This window comes from Tachypleus tridentatus, chromosome 10 (genome assembly GCF_004210375.1).
Source record: "Tachypleus tridentatus isolate NWPU-2018 chromosome 10, ASM421037v1, whole genome shotgun sequence".
In the NCBI taxonomy this organism is placed as follows: domain Eukaryota; kingdom Metazoa; phylum Arthropoda; class Merostomata; order Xiphosura; family Limulidae; genus Tachypleus; species Tachypleus tridentatus.
Window position 1 is genome coordinate 102,975,170 of NC_134834.1, and position 19,962 is coordinate 102,995,131.

At 29.8% G+C, this 19,962-nt stretch overlaps 1 protein-coding gene across 4 annotated transcripts in view; it reads left to right on the forward strand.

Moving 5' to 3' along the window:
- LOC143230003 (sister chromatid cohesion protein PDS5 homolog A-like) overlaps positions 1-19,962 on the forward strand; it is an 87,375-nt gene that overhangs the window by 16,750 nt on the left and 50,663 nt on the right. For all 4 annotated transcript variants that reach the window (XM_076462941.1, XM_076462942.1, XM_076462943.1 and 1 more), the window contains 8 exons: positions 1,164-1,290; positions 6,504-6,584; positions 7,412-7,552; positions 10,582-10,697; positions 13,136-13,230; positions 14,848-14,993; positions 19,433-19,584; positions 19,778-19,891. In XM_076462941.1, coding sequence (XP_076319056.1) covers positions 1,164-1,290; positions 6,504-6,584; positions 7,412-7,552; positions 10,582-10,697; positions 13,136-13,230; positions 14,848-14,993; positions 19,433-19,584; positions 19,778-19,891 — 972 coding nt within the window. The remainder of the gene's footprint in view (positions 1-1,163; positions 1,291-6,503; positions 6,585-7,411; positions 7,553-10,581; positions 10,698-13,135; positions 13,231-14,847; positions 14,994-19,432; positions 19,585-19,777; positions 19,892-19,962) is intronic.

Sequence of the window (19,962 nt, forward strand, 5' to 3'; positions counted from 1 at the left end):
CAAGTTCTAATGGTAAAAATATTAGTATTTAAAGATTGTGGGTTTGAACACTAAAACTTGAGAATGATCACAACAGTGATTGAAATGTCATATCTGTATTAAAGTGTTCTTCCTTAGTGTAAAAGTTGTCACTTGTAATGAAAGTTGTATTCATTGAAATTTGTTCATTATTTTTAGACAGATAAATGGGTGATGGTGTGAAAAAAATGTTAACTTAAATCTAATTGGAGAACTTTAGTAATATATATATATATATATATGCTGTAAGAAGTCTGTTTAGAAAATAATTTTCCAAGAATGTTATTGGTACCAAGATACCAACTGAAGAAGAAGGTATATTAACATTTATGACTGTGATTCAGTTGGATACATGACAGAAATAGGTGCACTTTTAGTGCGACTGAAATGAGTTTAATTTATGGGTTAAGAATGCTATAAACTTTATGTACTGTAATTGTGTAAAATCATTGGTAAGACCTTGAAAATGTCACAAAAACTGAAAAATGCTAACAATAAAGAAAAGTACCAGAAATAGCAGTGAGGATGAATTGTTTATTCTGGGCTCTCACATTCATAATTTAATATGAAAGCTATGAATAACTGTAAAATTATGGTATACTGGAATATCACTTTCGTATGTACAATTATTACATAAATAATTGTATCTGTAACAATGAGGATGCTATCTGTCATAATTTGCACACATTGTTTGACTGTTAAGTGAAAATATGTTAGTTGTAATTCTTGTTTTTCATTTGTGTTGAACAATGTTAGGTAAGTTATTGTATGGTTTGATATTTTGTGATGAAGTAAGTGAAAGTAAACAATTGATGAAATTCTCCGAAGTTATTAAAATTCATAAAAAATATTTGTAGATACTTGTTGAGTTTGTATCTTGTTTAAAATTACTGTTAAATAAGGAACTTAATGTTGTAATCATACGTTCATGTAAAATAGATCATATATGTTTAAAAATGTTGAACAAATTAAGTTGGTTTCATCTTAAAAGATCTTTATCCTAAACTACTCAGTTTTGGAAAAGCCACAGTAGATAGTCTCTGTGTTTTTGTTTTTAAGACAAATTTCAGGCTTGTTTTCAAGTAAAGTACCACAATTTTAATAGATTACAGCTTTCTTACTAAGCAATGTATTTGTTGTTCTAGTGACAACCATTCAAACAAAGTGAAAAACTTCATGTTAGACATGATGTGTCCTCTCATCAGTGAAGCCGACTCTGTGTCTCAGGAACTCTTGGACATTATATTGATACAGATAATTGAGCCAAGAAAGGTGTTGTTTATTTTTTTAAACTTCTAGAATTAGAAATTTGAAAGTTCATTCATTTTAGCAAAGGCATATTATGAAGAAAGTACCTAATTAAGTGTCTCAAAATTTTAGTAAGTTACTATTGCGATATAATTGATATTGTGGTGTTTAAATATCAAATGTAAACAAAATACCAGACTTTATCCAATCAATACAGTGCTATTTCAGTTATAATTGAGATAAAAAACAATACTAATATTTCACTGTAACTTTATGTAACCTTATTAACTCTTTCACTATGGGTTCTGTGGACCACACTGACTTTGTGAACCCAAAGTGATCATAAGTTTCCGTACTATAACTTTTAATATGTTTTGTGTATCTTAAAATTTTGCAAACTTTCAGTAAATATTACAAGGTTTTTGTACACACAATCTTTAATTTTACTAAACAGTGTTACAGTTTTTCATTGTCTTACATAATGTAACCTTATCTAATAAGTTTCAAAGTTTTACATTCTAATTAACTTTATAATTATAAATAAAAATATCCGTGATAAAACACAAAATGTCTTGCCTGTTTGTGACCTTTTTTATTTTTTGCTGTGAGTCACATTAAATTTAAGCATTCATTTATTTTGTTAATGTTGGTAGTAGTACACTGAGTAAATTTTCCTTATTTAAACAATGCACCTAAGAATACAGAATGGTAACAAGTAAAAAGCAAACAATGTCATATAACTATCTGACTTTTTGACCATGACATAAGAGCCTTTAAATATATCTTTAAGCTGTTTGTTCTAAACATAATGAGAGAAACTTTCAAACTGAAGCTGAAAGAGACTGAAAGTAATGTGATACCTAGTTTAATAGCTTAAAACTTTGTTTTACTATTGGTTGTAAGTAATATAGCATAAATCATTTAATTTGTGAAAGATGTAATGTGAATGATGTGTGTAATAAATGGATCTGATTTTCTAGTTTATGACACTGTAAACAAATAATATTAAATGTATAAAAATTAGGCCTTGTCTTGAAAAAAATTTTGTAATAAATAGTTCATAATACATAAATACATTCTGCACTTCCCAGAGAAATGGGTAAACAAATTAGAGAAGCTGGAAGAAATGCTACAATTCTGAAACTAGGAAAAATTGAAGATTGTTTTCATACACTATAGTTACGTTGTTCAATTAAATTTTGAAATTACCTCACTGAAATATTGTGACATCCACACTTTGATCTACCCATAGCAGAAGAGTTAGTAAATAAACTCTGATGTCTTATCAACCATTTCACATAGGAGCAATATAGCTTTTATAAAGAATAACTTTTGTATGTTTCATGCGTGTATTAACTGTCTCCACACTGGCTTGGTCAATTTGACTGACCATGTGACTTTTTTGTGCTTGTATAAAGTATAGATTTGATACTTCTAACTTTTGGTAAGGTGTTCATATCTTCAAAACATTTGGCAGTCTTTTAGTAAACATTACAAATCTAAAGTGAATATTTGCTCTGGAATGTATTAAGTATTTGCTTTGAATAATTTGTGTGCAAAGCAAGTTTCATATTAAGATTAAAAATACTGTTTTTTATCTCAAAAATCCCAAATTTTATTTTTGTAATCTCTAAAACTTTGTAAACACATTCCATGTTTGTTTAGAGAAAAACTTTATATTTTATTTGTTATTTTCTGTACCTTAACATTATACAAGTTTGGTCAGTTTGATTGACTTTGTATTAACATTATACAAGTTTCACCAGTTTGACTGACCCTGTATTAACATAATACAAGTTTGATCAGTTTGACTGACCCTGTATTAACATTATACAAGCTTGGTCAGTTTGACTGGTCCTGTATTAACATTATACAAGCTTGGTCAGTTTGACTGGTCCTGTATTAACATTATACAAGTTTGGTCAGTGTGACTGACCCTGTATTAACATTACACAAGTTTGGTCTGTTTGACTGACCCTGTATTAACATTATACAAGTTTGGTCAGTTTGACTGAACCTGTATTAACATTATACAAGTTTGGTCAGTTTGACTGACCCTGTATTAACATTATACAAGTTTGACCAGTTTGACTGACCCTGTATTAACATTATACAAGTTTGGTCAGTTTGACTGAACCTGTATACCACATACACAAAAGAAATCTAAATTACCCTTCTTTTTTTTCTAGAATGACTTCAAATGTAACATGAAACTACATTCATTTATCCTGAGTACCTTTAAACTCAAAATAGTGTGAATCTATTTATAATTAAATTGTATTGTTTTCTTGCCGTTTGAATGGTGTCCGACTAATATTCTCACCATTATAAATTGTATATCCTTGTGAAACATACTATGCATATTATGCTATTGTATTACATTACGTACGGGCTGCTCGCATGTATGTCTGATGAAATATTTTTATTATATTAGGCCCGACATGGCCATGTGGGTTAAGGTGTTCTACTCGTAATCTGAGGGTCACGGGTTTGAATCTCCATCGCACCACACATGCTCACCCCTTTAGTCATGGAGGCATTATAATGTTACGGTGAATCCCACTATTTGTTGGTGAAAGAGTAGCCCAAGAGTTGGCAGTGGTGGTAACGACTAGCAGCCTTCCCTCTAGTCTTACTCTGCTAAATTAGGGATGGCTAGCACAGATAGCCCTTGAGTAGCTATGCATGAAATTTAGAAAACAAACATACTTTATTATTATTTGTTTTACTTAATCTAACCTTGACTAACCTAAAGAGATCTATATTTTTACATTTTAGTAATTATACAATAAATAAATAATAAATGTGAAAATAAAGAAATAGAATAATTAACTAAGTATTCTTTTTTTTTTCTTGCTGTAAATTGTCTGTGGAAGATAACTTGTGTTCTTTAATATTAATGATGGTAGTGCATTAAATACTTTTTATTTAGTTAAATAATGCAGCAAAAATTATATGCTAATAACAGGCGAAAAGCAGACAATTTCCTCTAACAATAACAATTTTTTAGGCTTTTTGACTGTGCAACAAAGGCTGTTACAGATTGATCCAGGCTAGCTGTTGTAACATAACTTTAGTTCCCATGAGAATCACAAGTGAAAATTATGTTTTTCAATTCAGAACATCATGCAATATAGTATGGCAATTGAGATGTGAAAACATTGACTATAGGTAATATGTAATTAAATCTGAGAGAGAACTATTAAACTTATTGCTGTAGGTATACTTTACTGCAAATGATACAAAGGTTTAGTGTCTTACATTTAAAATTTTACTAAACTACTGTTTGTTTGTTATACCAATTACAATAGTGTAGAATCTTAGCTGATAATCCATATTTTAATAGTATATAAATTTTAACTTCTTAATTTTACAAGGCAGTATTTTAAAAATCCTTAATTTCCCCTAGTGTGACACACATGACACATTTTCTAATTAACCAATCCCATAATATGAGAAAATGTGTCATTTGAACCTCGCACTAGGGGAAATTCAGGATTTTTCCAGATATTGCTTGATAAAATTAAAAACTTGTATACTTAAATATGGATTGTTAGGTAAGATTTTATGTTATACGAACTGATGTAATGTAAACAAAAGTAGTTTAATAACATTTTGAATGTAGGACACTATAACCTTGTGTTGTGCAGCAAATGATACCTGTGGTGATAAGTGTAACAGTTTTAACTTTCATGTAAAATGTACTTCTCCGAATAATAGTGATATGTGTGTGCAATTATTTTTAATCCTTCCTGCATAACACAGATTTATGTGGTGTGACTGAAATATGCTTTTATCAAGAACTTAAGTTTTTGTAGTATGTGTGTATATATGTGAGGATTCTTCTACAGTAGGTGTCTGTGACGTGTTGATAAATTTGATGGTAAATATGGTAAATAAATGTATTCAAAGCAAGTTAAACGTGTTCAAAAATTGTTTTCACTATGTAAATCATTGTTGCATCTTAGATGTATAATTCTCTTGTTGCCAAAAGTCTACACAAGCCAATTCAGTGGCATTCTGGAAATCTCTGTTACCTTGACATCAATAAGTTAACACAACTTCCTATGCTTTTAAGTGTCTTATTATGAACAGAACAATGTGTGATGGGTTGCTTTATGAAATCTTAGTACTGACATTATGCTTTAATAAAACAAAGAGCAGCATATTAGCCAGAAAAGTTACACGTGTTGTTATCTTCATCTGGAACTACCAGTATAATAAAGACAAGGACTAGGTGATAGGTTGTGCTCTTCATAAGAAAGTTTGGGTGAGAGAATCTAAAAATGCTCTTTGATTCTAGATTCATTACTTGTTATTTAACTAGAGTTATCAGAAATGTAATATGGTACCAATAGTATGATCTGATGGTTTGGACACTCGACTCTCTGTCACAAGTTTGAATCCCCATTAAGATCATGCTTGTTTAATGTGATTGTTGACTGGGTCAGTCACCCAGATGTAAAAACACCAGCCAATCCCACACTAATATGATTAAAGTTTTAAAAGAGATAGAGAACATACTAATATATCAATGTCTTCTTTTCTTTCTTTTTTTTGCATATTCAGAAACAAACACTTTCATTAAAATGGGATTATGTTTGCTTGATCAGAGTACATAAGTTCATAAAATAAAAGTCCTCTTGATCTTGCTGGTGGGGAGGGAGGATTACAGAGATGATGAATGAACATATTCCTAAGTTTATATGATATTAGTTTTCAGAGATGAACTCTCCTGTATTGATCATGACAATTACTATGGCATTAATGGAGAAATACAAAGTTCTATAACCCAAACTCGTTTGAAAGGTGGAATTTCTTCATCAGGAGTGGACTGTGAAGGGAACTGCTACAAGTTGTTTTTTAAATTTAAAAAAAGTTCCCTTGTAAATCTTTGGCTGCTTTGTGTATTTCAGAGAACAAGATAATCAAACTGAGAATTTATATGTTTTCTAGCATCATAACCTCGCACGCTGTGTATTTAACATTATCATGATAAGTTACAACTAAAAATATATATATTTATTATGTATGTAACAATTTAACATGAAATGTTAGTTTGTAGTTTATGATATAAACATCTGTATGTGTAGGACAAGTGCTAACTTAAGGAACAGATGTTTTACTGATGTTGAGAAGTCTTAGTGACATATACAGCAATGTAGTGTTATATTAGCTGTTAATTTATTTTGCAGGTTTAAATGTTATTAAACATTATTATTTTTTTCCCCACTTAGTCCCAGAACAAGAATGCATATAGTCTAGCACAGGACATATTGAAGAGGACATCAAGTACAATAGAACCTTACATTCAAGCAGTGAGTGTCTGTTTCTCGACAAGTTAAAAAATATCTCATGCTTGGTGCTAACAAAAAGCTAGTTGTTAAGTTTTATTTTTGTGAATTTCAATATGTAATATATAAATTTTTTTCCTGCTTGTTAACAGACATGTACATTCAATGTAAATTGTACACATATTCCAGATTTTGTCATTCATAGACATGCATGGCTTTACAGAAGACTTAGGATCTTTACTACAAGTTTAAAAGTGGAAATCACTATATATGTATAATTTCCTTGAATATACACAAAAATGCTTACAGAAAAAATAAACAAAATTAACTGTACAACTATATCCTGAAGAGTGACTTTTGAAGTCATGAAACTGGTAGAAGTAGTAATAAATAGAGTAGTCATATTCCTGTATTGTCTTATACATGTATGTTAGAGTAGTTATATTAATGTATTGTCTTATACATGTATGTATAAAGATTGTGTTACAGTTTTAATGTATAAAGATTGTGTTACAGTTTTAATGTATAAAGATTGTGTTACAGTTTTAATGTATAAAGATTGTGTTACAGTTTTAATGTATAAAGATTGTGTTACAGTTTTAATGTATAAAGATTGTGTTACAGTTTTAATGTATAAAGATTGTGTTACAGTTTTAATGTATAAAGATTGTGTTACAGTTTTAATGTATAATGTAGATTGTGTTACAGTTTTAATGTATAAAGATTGTGTTACAGTTTTAATGTATAAAGATTGTGTTACAGTTTTAATGTATAAAGATTGTGTTACAGTTTTAATGTATAAAGATTGTGTTACAGAGACACCACAATGTACGTATATTCTATTTTACCAGTTCTTCAACAATGCCTTAATCCTTGGGAAAACATCTCGCAGTGAAGTAGCACATCATTTGTATAGTCTGATCTATGAACTGAACGCTATCTGTCCAACAATGTTAATAGCAGTTTTGCCACAACTAGAGTTCAAGCTCAAGGTACTGTAAAAGTTTCAAACTCTTGATTTATTTAAAATAACAGTTTTCAATTAATTTGCATTCATATGAATTGTAATTTCTTGTATGATGGTCTTGTTATATTCTGTCAGTGTAGAAAAAGTTTGTTCCCTAGTTCATAGCAGTTATTCTGTTTATTAACAATGAGTTTTCAAATTGGCTTGTAAAACTTAAAAGTCAAAGAGTGAGCAACCAGCTAAAGAATGAACTAGCTGACCTGTATTATACCATTATAACACACAATAGCATAATCAAAGTTACATTATAATGTGAATGAGAAAATAGCTATTTCCAAAATATAAACATTCTATTATTATTTTTACAAATTGGAATAAAGTACTCCATAACTGCTGTGAACAGTTTATTGACTCTGTTTTTTTATTTTTATAAATTATTATTTGTTTGACAGTTATAAAACTTCTATGTTTCAGTATTATATACATAATTTATGTATATTTGGAACGAATGTCCAAATAAATAATTTAGTCTTAAAGGTTGCACTAATATGGAAGTTTCTGTTCTTATGATTTACTTTTTCCAAATAATCTAAGACAAATTATTTTATGGTTTACATTTTACTTGAAGACCTCTTTATTTCTACAAAATTTAGAAATGGGGTGGAGTAGGTTTTTTCAACCAGATAGTTTCAGAACTTGTGGTAGGCCGTCTCTACCAAATGATTTCAGAACTTGTGGTAGGCCGTCTCTACCAAATGATTTCAGAACTTGTGGTAGGCCGTCTCTACCAAATGATTTCAGAACTTGTGGTAGGCCGTCTCTACCAAATGATTTCAGAACTTGTGGTAGGCCGTCTCTACCAAATGATTTCAGAACTTGGTTCTACCAAATGATTTCAGAACTTGTGGTAACCAAATGATTTCAGAACTTGTGGTAGGCCGTCTCTACCAAATGATTTCAGAACTTGTGGTAGGCCGTCTCTACCAAATTATTTCAGAACTTGTGGTAGGCCGTCTCTACCAAATGATTTCAGAACTTGTTGTTTTCTTTTACTTAAAAAGTAATTAAGTTATGTTTAAATTGTCATTTGTTCCTTATTTTAATACTCTAGACTGATTGGCAATAATATAAGTAAAGGCTTTAGGAATTGGTTTGATGGAGCAATCTTTATACAAACATTCACTTTGTAATTATGAGCTTAGTTTCAGGGACTTGACCTCCTAACAGTTTTGTGCTGGTTATAGTTTTCATGACATAATGTTTAATACATTGAGCATGTCTTTCCAAAATTTTGTGGGTTATCAGAAAATATTACAAGACTTTCATGTGCAAAATATCAGATTTTTTAAAATAATGACTTGGTCATGCATTTTTCTTTTTGAATATTGATTATCCAACATGCAAATTATTTTTTATTTTCAGATTAAAAATACTTTTGTGCATTAAAAAAAATCAAATTTTACTTACAAAATCTTTATAACTTCCAGATAATTATCAAACTTTTTTTAAAACTTTACATTTTATGTTAGTTTCACTATTGTCTATCTGTATGGGTTTTGTTGATTTGACATTGTTAACACCATGAAAACAGAAAAAGTAGGAAACAGATAGAAGTTAAGTTTTTTCATGCTAGAAGTACCACAGATGTCTAAATATCTTAAATCTCACACAGTATACATATATGTGTAAGTTCATTATTTTTATTTTATTGACCTTTCAGCTGTATGTGACTAACAATGTACAAGTTAAATAATGTGGCACATGTTCACTCATGTTACAGTATCCAGCAGTATGTAACTGGCCTTTCCAAAGTAACCTCTTTTGGCTGTATTTTAGTGGACCAGTATTTGTAAAATACAGCCACATTTTGGTTATGATACATCATTGCTATTTACAAACAAGTGTTTGAGTTTCTTTTTTTCTTTTAAACAGTAAATGAAGAAGTGTAGAAAACTATTGTCTCTTCTAGTTGCAAACTTTATAGTCATTTGCTGATTATTATAATTTTCTAAGCCTTATCAAATTTTGCATGTGGAGAATATAAAACAAAATAATTTATTTAAGGTTTTATATAGTAATTTCAAAACAGCAACAATTCACAGATTACTATGTCAGTACCACAGGATTTCACTATAATTTATCAGGCTTAGCAGTCTAGTTGTATATGAGTCTATAAAGATATTTTTCTAGCTAATTAATGCACCATTGGGAATAAACAGTTTTTCACATAAATACTTTGCAAAGGTTCATGAAGTCACTAGGGGGATATTTCAAACTTTTGATTGGTTGTTCATACATCACAGACAGAAGTAGGTGTACATAAACATTCTCAAAAATTGAAAGAGGTTGGCAGGACCACTGTGTTTGATTCCGTAAATGTGGGGACATCTTAGCAAATAGAAAAGATAAGAGGTTATCATTTTATATTCAATATCAGTTGTCAATATCACTAATTTAGATTTCATAAGAAACAACAAAACTTGTACTTCAACATTACAGATATCCAATGTGAATCAATGTTGCATTCAACATATCATCTGACAAAAAAATTGATATGTAGCATTTTTTTTTATTTTAGTATTTACTTTTAAAATAAATTAACTGATGTATAATACTAAAATTTGAATTATGTGGTTCAGTTTGATGCCAGATTTAGAGATGTACATTCATAAAGTATTAGTTCAATAAAATTTTGAATGTGTGTACAAATACAATGGCATGGCCTTTGACCTGTGGCTTTAGGAAGACTAGTGTTAGTAGGGTTAAAAGAAGGATCATCTTGCATTACAACCTTTCAAATCATAAACATAGTGAGTTTCAAAAATATGATTTATGACCATCATACATTTGGTATTTTGCTTAGATACTTTCCCCTGCTAAGACCTGCTTTGATAATTAACATACACACGTATTTATTTGACATGTAACAAGTTTAACTTGTGTAATAGTGTGAGGTGTAAAATGTGAATGGAAAATACTGTATAGTTAGTAATTTCTACTTACTTTATACTGTTTCACCAATGATACAGGTTTTTTTTTAACATACTTCTTCAGAGTAATGAAGAGAAAGAGAGATTAGAAGTGACGAAACTTTTGGCTCGAATGTTTTCTGACAAAGATTCAGATTTGGCAGCCACAAACAAACCCTTGTGGAACTGTTTTTTAGGGAGGTAAGACAATATGTAAAACCATTTCTACCTATATGTTTAGTTTTTAGTAGAAAAATTTAGATTAATACTTTTTTGTTTTGAATAACTTTTTCGTACTTAGAATTTGAATGCGTAGTTATAATTGGGTTAAATAATTTTTTTTTACATGTCATATTAGGAGTGTTTTAATTCCTTAAACCTGAGCAAATGCTGTAGTTTTCAGCTGAAAGTCATAATTTACTCTTTGGATGGTGACAGTGTCTGATAATGTTATGTATCTTTGGCTGAAAGCTAATTCAAACCATGCTATTATCCACAAAATTAAGCAAGTTGGAATTTTACATGACCTGGTGATAATTATTAGAAAATTCTGAAAATAATTCCTTGAGGACTCCAAAAATATTAAGCTTTAAAGAGTTATAACAATAATTTACACGTGAAAAAATGTCCTGGTGATAATTATTTGAAAATTCTGAAAATAATTCCTTGAGGACTACAAAATATTAAGCTTTAAAGAGTTAAAACAGGAATTTCATGTGAAAAAATGTAGAAGTCTAATTTTTTTTTTTATTGTAAACAGTAGTAGAATTGAAAGGTTATATTAAGAAGTATGATTAGCTTCCAGAAAAATAAATTCATATTTATGTTCTACTCAGAATCAGTTTCATTTTTAGTAATAGCCAGCATAGGAAAAATTATATTTGTATCATAATTTTAAACCATTCCATAGTAATTATATTTTAAACAAAAATTCACTTGTGTATATGTGTCTTTTGTTGGGTTTGTAATGATTTTCTTTTGTGAGATTATTTCCAAAGTAAATTCAGTGCTTTTAAAATTTTTTGTTATATAACATTTGTTTTGTTTTTTTTTCTTTAGGCCTAAAATGATAATTAAAAATATCTTCACAAATTATAAAATTATTGTTGTTTTCTTTTCTCACTCCTGAAAGCCTGCCACTGGCTTGGTGGTATGTCTTCAGACTTACAACGTTAAAAACTGGGTTTTGATATCTGTGGTGGGCAGAGCACAGATAGCCATTGTGTAGCTTTGTGCTTAATTCAAAACAACAACTCCTACAAAATACAGTATTATAATTATTTATAAAACAATGATGGAATATAAATATTTTTAGACATTTAAAATATGTTTTAAAATAGTAATCATTTGTATTTCATATAGTGAATTTTTTGTTTTTTCTTTTATTGAATGTACAATGTGATTTTTATGTCTTGAAAATTGAGATAATTTTATTCTTTTATTGTAAAGACTTTGCAGTATTTTTACACTTCTGAAATTCAATTGGTCACAATAAAAATAATTCATTGCAGGCTTTGCATAAAAAGGTTTTTCAAGCCATATTCTAAGTGTGAATATACATCGAACCATATATGTGGCTAATTGCTTTACAGGACCATTTTACAATAAACTTTACACCTTTAGTTTTAATATTTGATGATCTTTTGCTCACTTGCTTTAAATTAATTCTGGTTGAGAAAAAAAAGTAAGTGCTTTATCATGATAAATACTGATGAAAACTTACTAGAGATTGGTTCAAACCATGCTTAGGGATTTTGTGTGTGTGATTGCTTCATTGTAATCATGATTAGAGATTTTGTGTGTATGAGAATGTATGAAAGTGATTTTGTTTAGAGATTTTCTTGTGAGTGTGTATGTTTTTTATTAACTTTTAGAGACTTTTTTGTGACATTCTTTTAACCTTGTTTAAAAAAGTGGTTTGTGAAGTTGTTCTGTTTTAACCTTATTTAGAGATTTGATTTGTGAACTTGTTTCATTGATAAGAGATTTTGTGTGTGTTACTGAATTGCAATCTTTAGAGATTTGATGTGTGAAGTTGTTTTATTGTGACCTCATTTAGAGATTGTGCATATATGTTTGTTGTTTCATTGTAAACTTGTTTGGAGATTTTGTGTGTTAAGATTGTTTCATTGTAACCTTTTAGAAGTTTTGTAGGAATTTCATGATTATTCTAAAACAACATCCAAAAAGTGTTACAATGATATAATCTCCCAATTACAAAATCTCTGAAATTTTCATTATATCTTACTTTAAAGATTTTTGACATATTTGCATTGTCTTTATGTGTGAGAAATTCTTTCTCTGTAATTAGGTAATCACACTGGGGAAGTAATTTTTATAATAATAACTGATATAAAGATTTTTGACATATTTGCATTGTCTTTATGTGTGAGAAATTCTTTCTCTGTAAGTAGGTAATCACACTGGGGAAGTAATTTTTATAATAATAACTGATATAAAGATTTGAGCATTATAACTTTTATACAGGAATAAACAATCTTTGTTGCTGTATAGTTGTGGTGATGAATTAATAACAGTGACTGCCATCTAGTACCGAGGCAGTAAATTACTTAATATTTATGCTGACATGGATAATGAGTTTTTTGAACCTTGACATGTTTTCCGTGTCTTTCCGTTAGGTTCAATGATATCAGTGTTCAAGTGAGAATGAGATGTGTACAGTATTCCATGCACTTTCTTATCAATCACCCCGAACTGAAGCAAGATATCACAGGTATGATTGTATGTTGAATAGATATTGACTATACATTACTATATATATAATAAATATTGACTCAGTGACACAACTATAAATTACTATATATATAATAAATATTGACTCAGTGACACAACTATAAATTACTATATATATAATAAATATTGACTCAGTGACACAACTATAAATTACTATATATATAATAAATATTGACTCGGTGACACAACTATAAATTACTATATATATAATAAATATTGACTCGGTGACACAACTATAAATTACTATATATATAATAAATATTGACTCAGTGACACAACTATAAATTACTATATATATAATAAATATTGACTCAGTAACACAACTATAAATTACTTTTTTCATTGATTTAGAGAGTTCTATGTTTCTTAATGCATGATAATCATTAGGAATCAGTAACTTTCAGAGTGTTGTGAAAATAAATTCAGTAAAACTTCAAGTACAGTTTCATAATCTGAAAACATTTCAGTTTCCTGATTTTCAAAAAAAAAACGTTTAAAAAGAACATTATTTTAAAGTAAGTGTAATGACATACACTGGTTTTTGGCCTCATGATAAGATACTGTGTATCGTTACAGAAGTGAGTAGTTTTGGAGTTATGCAGGGGACATTTTTCATATTTATACATTTAAGTAATTTATGTAATTACAAATGTTAAAACCAAAATTAAACTATAAAAGCAGTCAACTTTTCAAAACTCTCAACTTGTATGTTGAATTTGCAAATGTAGAAATTATATAAATCATTCATGAACACAGAAAAACATTTATGTTCTGTTATTACAATGAATATTTTACACCACTGTGATTACTTTGAGAGACAATACTTGAGAAACACAATTTGCTACTTATAGCTGCTTGAATTCCATCAAACAAGCTTGCTGTTTCAGTTGTACAGGCATAATATGATCATCAGTCCCAGTATTCATTGGTAAAGTGAACCTAAGAGTTGATTGTAGTTGGTATTGACCAGTTATTTTCTTTTTATTGTACCAGCTCAAAATTAGTAATGGCTAATGGAAGAAAAAAAGCCCTCAAGTTACTTGGGGTAAAAATTCAACAAACAAATGATTATAGCTGATTGTGTGTACGTTCCATTATCACTTGTTATATTTGTTTTATCTACCTCACATCCATAGACATATGTACTTCTAAAACAGTGGCAGCAACCTTTTATCTGACTGAGGACTGGCTAGTTAAGATCCCAGAATGTCATGGACTGCTTTGTATAATTTATTAACATTTTATATGTCATTTATAAAACAGGAATAAGTTCAGTTTACTTAATGACCAATTAAAATGTGCCTGTGGACAAGGACCAGTCTGTGGAATGACAGTTGGGAACCATTGCTCTAAAGTATTACTATATTAGTTTGGAATTTTGTACCACCATAAAGAAATAATTTTTTTAAAACTTAAGTTCACATATTTAAGATATGTAATGAAATATTAAAATTTTTTGTTTTTAATTTATTATGTATCAGAACATTAACCTATACACTCTGAGTGGTTAAAGAATAATAATAATAATTGTCCTAGCCACAAGAATACAATAGAGATGGACTTGTATATGTAATCTTGTTTCTTTTTGTATTTTAAGAACAACTTCGACAAAGACAGCATGACCCCGAAGAACATGTGAGGTATGAGGTAGTGATGGCCATTATCAGTGCTGCAAAGAAAGAGTTTAACACTGTTTCAGAAGAGCTTTTGAACTTTGTTAAAGAAAGGACCTTAGACAAAAAGGTGCAGAATCTTGTGTATAATAAATATAAATGTTTAAAATATAGATGGTGGTCTATGTACAAAAATCAAAGACCAATTTCTCACTTGTTCTCTAGTACAGAGTGACATTTTAGAAGTTTTATTAGTATGTGAGGTAAAATAATAAAATCTGTAGTGCACTTTTTAAAATTGTGAATTTAATGTAATTGTTATTTTCTAAAATATATCTTATTACATCTTTTTTCTACTGGCCTCATTTTCTTTACATGTCATAAGTTATGTTCCAAATTACACTACTTATTATCGGTATATGAACAAACTAGCATGAAAACATTAACTTATAATCCAAATTTTAATGCTATATGAGTTGTATGTTCTAACTTTATATTGCAATATCACAAAAAGTCTTTGTTTCTTGTAGTATGAGAATTGTAAAATTTGCTCTGTAGGCATTCCATATTTTAACTGAGAAAAAGTATGAAATTTAATAGGTTTTTAAAGAATATGTTCATGAAATACGGGATTTTTGTGATAAGTAGAACTATTTTTAATTTTAATGTTTTGGTTTGTTTTGAATTTTGCACAAAGCTATATGAGGGCTATCTGTGCTAATTTTAATGTGAAAATCACTGTTTAGTTAACACTGACTACTTATTTTCATGGAGAAATTTGTGATAATATTTAATTAAAAAGTCCTGATTTGTTTGTCTTTAAATGACTTAATGATTACTAAAAGCTTGCAAAATTTTGTGAAGATATACAAAACATTAGAAACTACAGGTCAGTTTAGGGCTGAGCCTGTATAAAAATAGTTAAGTAGGGATATTTGGTTACAAATGAAAAAAGTTCAAAATGCTGCATATTGTAATTAGTATGGAATACCTTACTCATTCAGAAAGGTTTTCATATGTTTTGTTTTTGATAATTTTTTGTATGCAAACATATTAGAAGATGTAGTTTGAAAAAACTGAAGGGTATTTGTGGGGTTTAACCTGTGGAAAGAAAGTTAACCTTCATTATATTTGATAATTAATCACTTTATAAAATACATGTTCAAACTGATTAATTAAGGTTGAAAAAAATCTGATTTATTTTAATATTGTATTAAGTAAATGTATTTTGGTAAACTATTTTTACAATAAAGAGTTCAATTGTATACTTGTACGTTAATTGTTTTTTATTTTATGTCATGTTTATTTGAAGAACAATTGTTTTTGGCATTTAATATTTAGAATATTAGGAATTTAGAATATTTAGGAACTTGTCTCTTTGTTGTTCATCCATTACATACAAAGATTACAGCCATTTTTACACCTCTTTCACAAAAACCTTCCTCAACACTGTGCACAGAAGTGTGAGTTTGGGGCAGCTGAATGTAGATCTTGTTGATGACACTTGTGAAGGTGCTGCTTGGTTATTTGAGCTTCAATGCTCTATGTCACAAGTTGCAGTCTTGAGCTATCACGAATGTTGCAGACCTTTATTGACAACTTCAAGCAGTTTCTGGTACTTTTGTGTTGCCATCTTATGATCATTTGCCTCCAACAAGCTCTCCATAGAATACCTTTTTTGGGAAGTGTATTTCTAACATGCTGACTACATGACCTATCCATGTTAGTTGTGCCAAGTTATTTTATCTCAGAGAAGGATCATTATTTATTCCAGTAAATTGACCACACCTTTAGTGAAGCAGGCAATTTGTTGGACATATTTTTTAGTCCCTTACTCGTGCCACATCACAGCTTTAGTGAAGCAGGCAATTTGTTGGACATCTTTTCTAGTCCATAACTCGTGCCACATCACAGCTTTAGTGAAGCAGGCAATTTGTTGGACATCTTTTCTAGTCCCTTACTCGTGCCACATCACAGCTTTAGTGAAGCAGGCAATTTGTTGGACATCTTTTCTAGTCCCTTCCTCGTGCCACTTAGGTGAGTAGTGCAATACAGAGAGCCATTACTATTTAATTTCAGTGAAGAGAGCTGTGTTTCCTGAACTACCTTTGTGAAGGTCTGCAACCAACAGTTCTCAGTGTATCCACACCTTTTACTCTGCTTGTTGCCTGTCACTAAAGGGTTTTTAGTGTTGGTTGTGTAAGATGTAATGGCTTCTGCAGTTAGGTTTCATTGAAGTGATGACAGGTTGTGCAAAGCTGAGTCTGCCTCACTTTCTTGCCCTGCTTTATCTTGGTTCATGTGTCAGGATAAAATCTAGATGTCTGGAGGTGAAGGAGGATACAGTGAATAGTGTGCGATATGCACCCATGCCAGTAGTCTAAGCATCCACAAGTGTCACTGCAGTGCCCTCATAAAACTTGTCTAGTGTGGAGAAACTATTTATCTCTTGAAGTTATAATTAATATTTCTTATCTAATAGATAACAAACATTTTTATTGTATTTGTAATTTTACAAATAGCATTATTTTTGTAACTGCTTTTATTGGATGTCAGTTGCTGCATTGATAGTGTGTGAAAGGGAGCTCCTTACCCGTTTCTAAACTGGAGGAGTATTGTTGATATGTCATGTTATTTTTTTGTTTTCACAGTAAACATGCTTAACAAAGTTGTATTCATGTTGTTTTGAATGAAATAATCCTAAAATTTGATTCAGGACTTGTACAATTACTTAGGTTTTGAAATATGCAAAATACCTTCTTTTTTCTTTCTAAGTACTATTTTTCCTTGATGAGAAAGTTCCATTTTATCTATCTAGTTTTAACTTTTCTCATATTTATTAGTGTGTGTTTGTTTTGTAATTGAAGCAGACTTTCCACTTTAATTCATAGTGATGTGACTGACAAATATTTACTGGTGAAAAGTGACCTTATCTTTGAGTATCATGGTGCCAGTACCTTTTGTCAGACATGCTAGCATGGTGTTATTTGTTTATGTCAATAATTGTGGTTTGTTTATAGTGAATAATAAGATCTTGCATTTGTAAGTGTGTGGTTTGAACAATATCCTCATTTTAAAAAGATTGTTGCTCAAATTGTAAACTGTAGCTTAATGTACTTGCTGTATTTCAATTGGGAAATGCATGAACACTTTGTTTTGAAGTTGTTTCATTATCCATGTTTGTAACTAGTCGAGTAATTTAAGTTTGGACACAGTACTATTGCAATTTTGGTTTCGTATCATGAAAGCTTACCATCTCTCCTTTCTGAGAATTGCTTTGTCCCACACCCACTTCAGTAGCACAGTGGTATGTCAGCAGACATGCACTGCTAGAAACCAGATATCAATAGCTGTGGTGGGCAGAGCACAGACAGTCTATTAGGTTGTTTTGTGCTTAATTCCAGTCAGTCAAATTTTAACAGATATTAGTGTTAAGCTGTATTCCTTCTCTAACCTTAGATCCAATCAAAGTTGTATAGCATTCCTCTTAGATGTGCAGTAACTGTTGCTTCAGCCTTTATATTTACAGTTGGACAAATGGAAAGTTTGGAAACATAAAATGTCAATCTTTTGAAAAATGAAAGGTTGATTGTCAGGAATATAAGCTTAAGGGGTCAATAAAAACATCTATAAACCAGTACATTTAATACTGATACATCTGAACACATGACAGAAATTAAGTTTTGAACATTTATAAATTTTCATTTGTGTTCCATAAACTAGTTAACCAAGTGTATAATGGAAAAATGTGAAGGAATGAATTGAAAATATTATAAAATAGTATTAATTGTAAACTAGTCTGTAATCTAAATCTTCAAGATAAATAACTTAGGTCAAGGTCAGTTATGAGGTTGTTGTTTTTAAAAGTGGTGAAGAAATATTTGTCATCTGGTGGAACAGTGATACATTTATAGACTTACATTGCAAAAACTTTGGGGTATGATTGCATGCAGAGGATGCAGTAGATGGTTTAATGTGCTTTTGCTTTAAAATACACAAAGAAAATTTGTGAAGCCTTTCTTACTTTACTCAAAAAAGTGGCAGACTTGATTATAAAAAGTTTTGATGAAATGTGAGTAAATACTAAAAGCTTAAAAACATGAATGTGACAAGCAGTTAAAGAAACCTAATCTCCCTCTGGAAAAAATTATAAGAAGGAAATTAGATCTTTGAAAGATAGGGTAATCTTTTCCTGCCTATCATCATTTTTTACCATTTTTTTATTTTTTCTGGAATTGCTAGTTTTCAGAATTTATTTTTTGTGGTGTCTTGACCAGTGGTTTTTAAAAAAGTTTTTTGTTACAGTCAAAGCTAATATGATTTTAAATCATGATTGATTTTCATTGTAAGGTAGACTAAATATGTTAAAAAAATTATCAGTGGGATTGAATAGTTCAGAAATTGTGTACCATTTTCACTTAATGTCATTTTTGGTCTCATGCTTTTATATTGAATGATACAGAAACTAAATTATCATTTTAGTGGTTTCAAGCTTGTATTGATTGTAAAAACTGCTCTTGATTACTCTGTAATGTAAGAAAACTAACTTAGTCACTATTTTTGCTTCAGTTTAAAATTAGGAAAGAAGCATTACAAGGACTAGCCATGGTGTATAAGCAGAACATGAGTAGCCCAGATTTACCTCAGTCAACCTTAGACTGCATATCATGGATAAAAAATAAAGTCCTTCATGTATATTATCAAACAGCATTGGAAGACAGGTAATTGTCCTTGATAAAACTATTAAAAAGGTAATAATTTAGATTTATTAAAAGATAGAGATTACTGGATATTATCATTAAAAATGTATCTTTCCATCTAAAGAAAAGAAATAGAAGTAAATCAACTTTATTATAATAATAATAATATTTCATCCTAGCCTCAAGTAATGTTGGGTTTTAACAATTTTTCAAGACTTTTGGTAGAAAAGATCCTACATACCTGTTTGGTGCCTTACCAGCTACCCTTAGAAGAAAGAATGAAGAAACTGTATCAACTTTTTGCTACTGTGGATGATTATGCAGTCAAGTAAGCAACTGGCTTTAATGCTATAAGTTACTGTTAACTTTTTTTTGTTTGTAATTATTATACTTTTATAG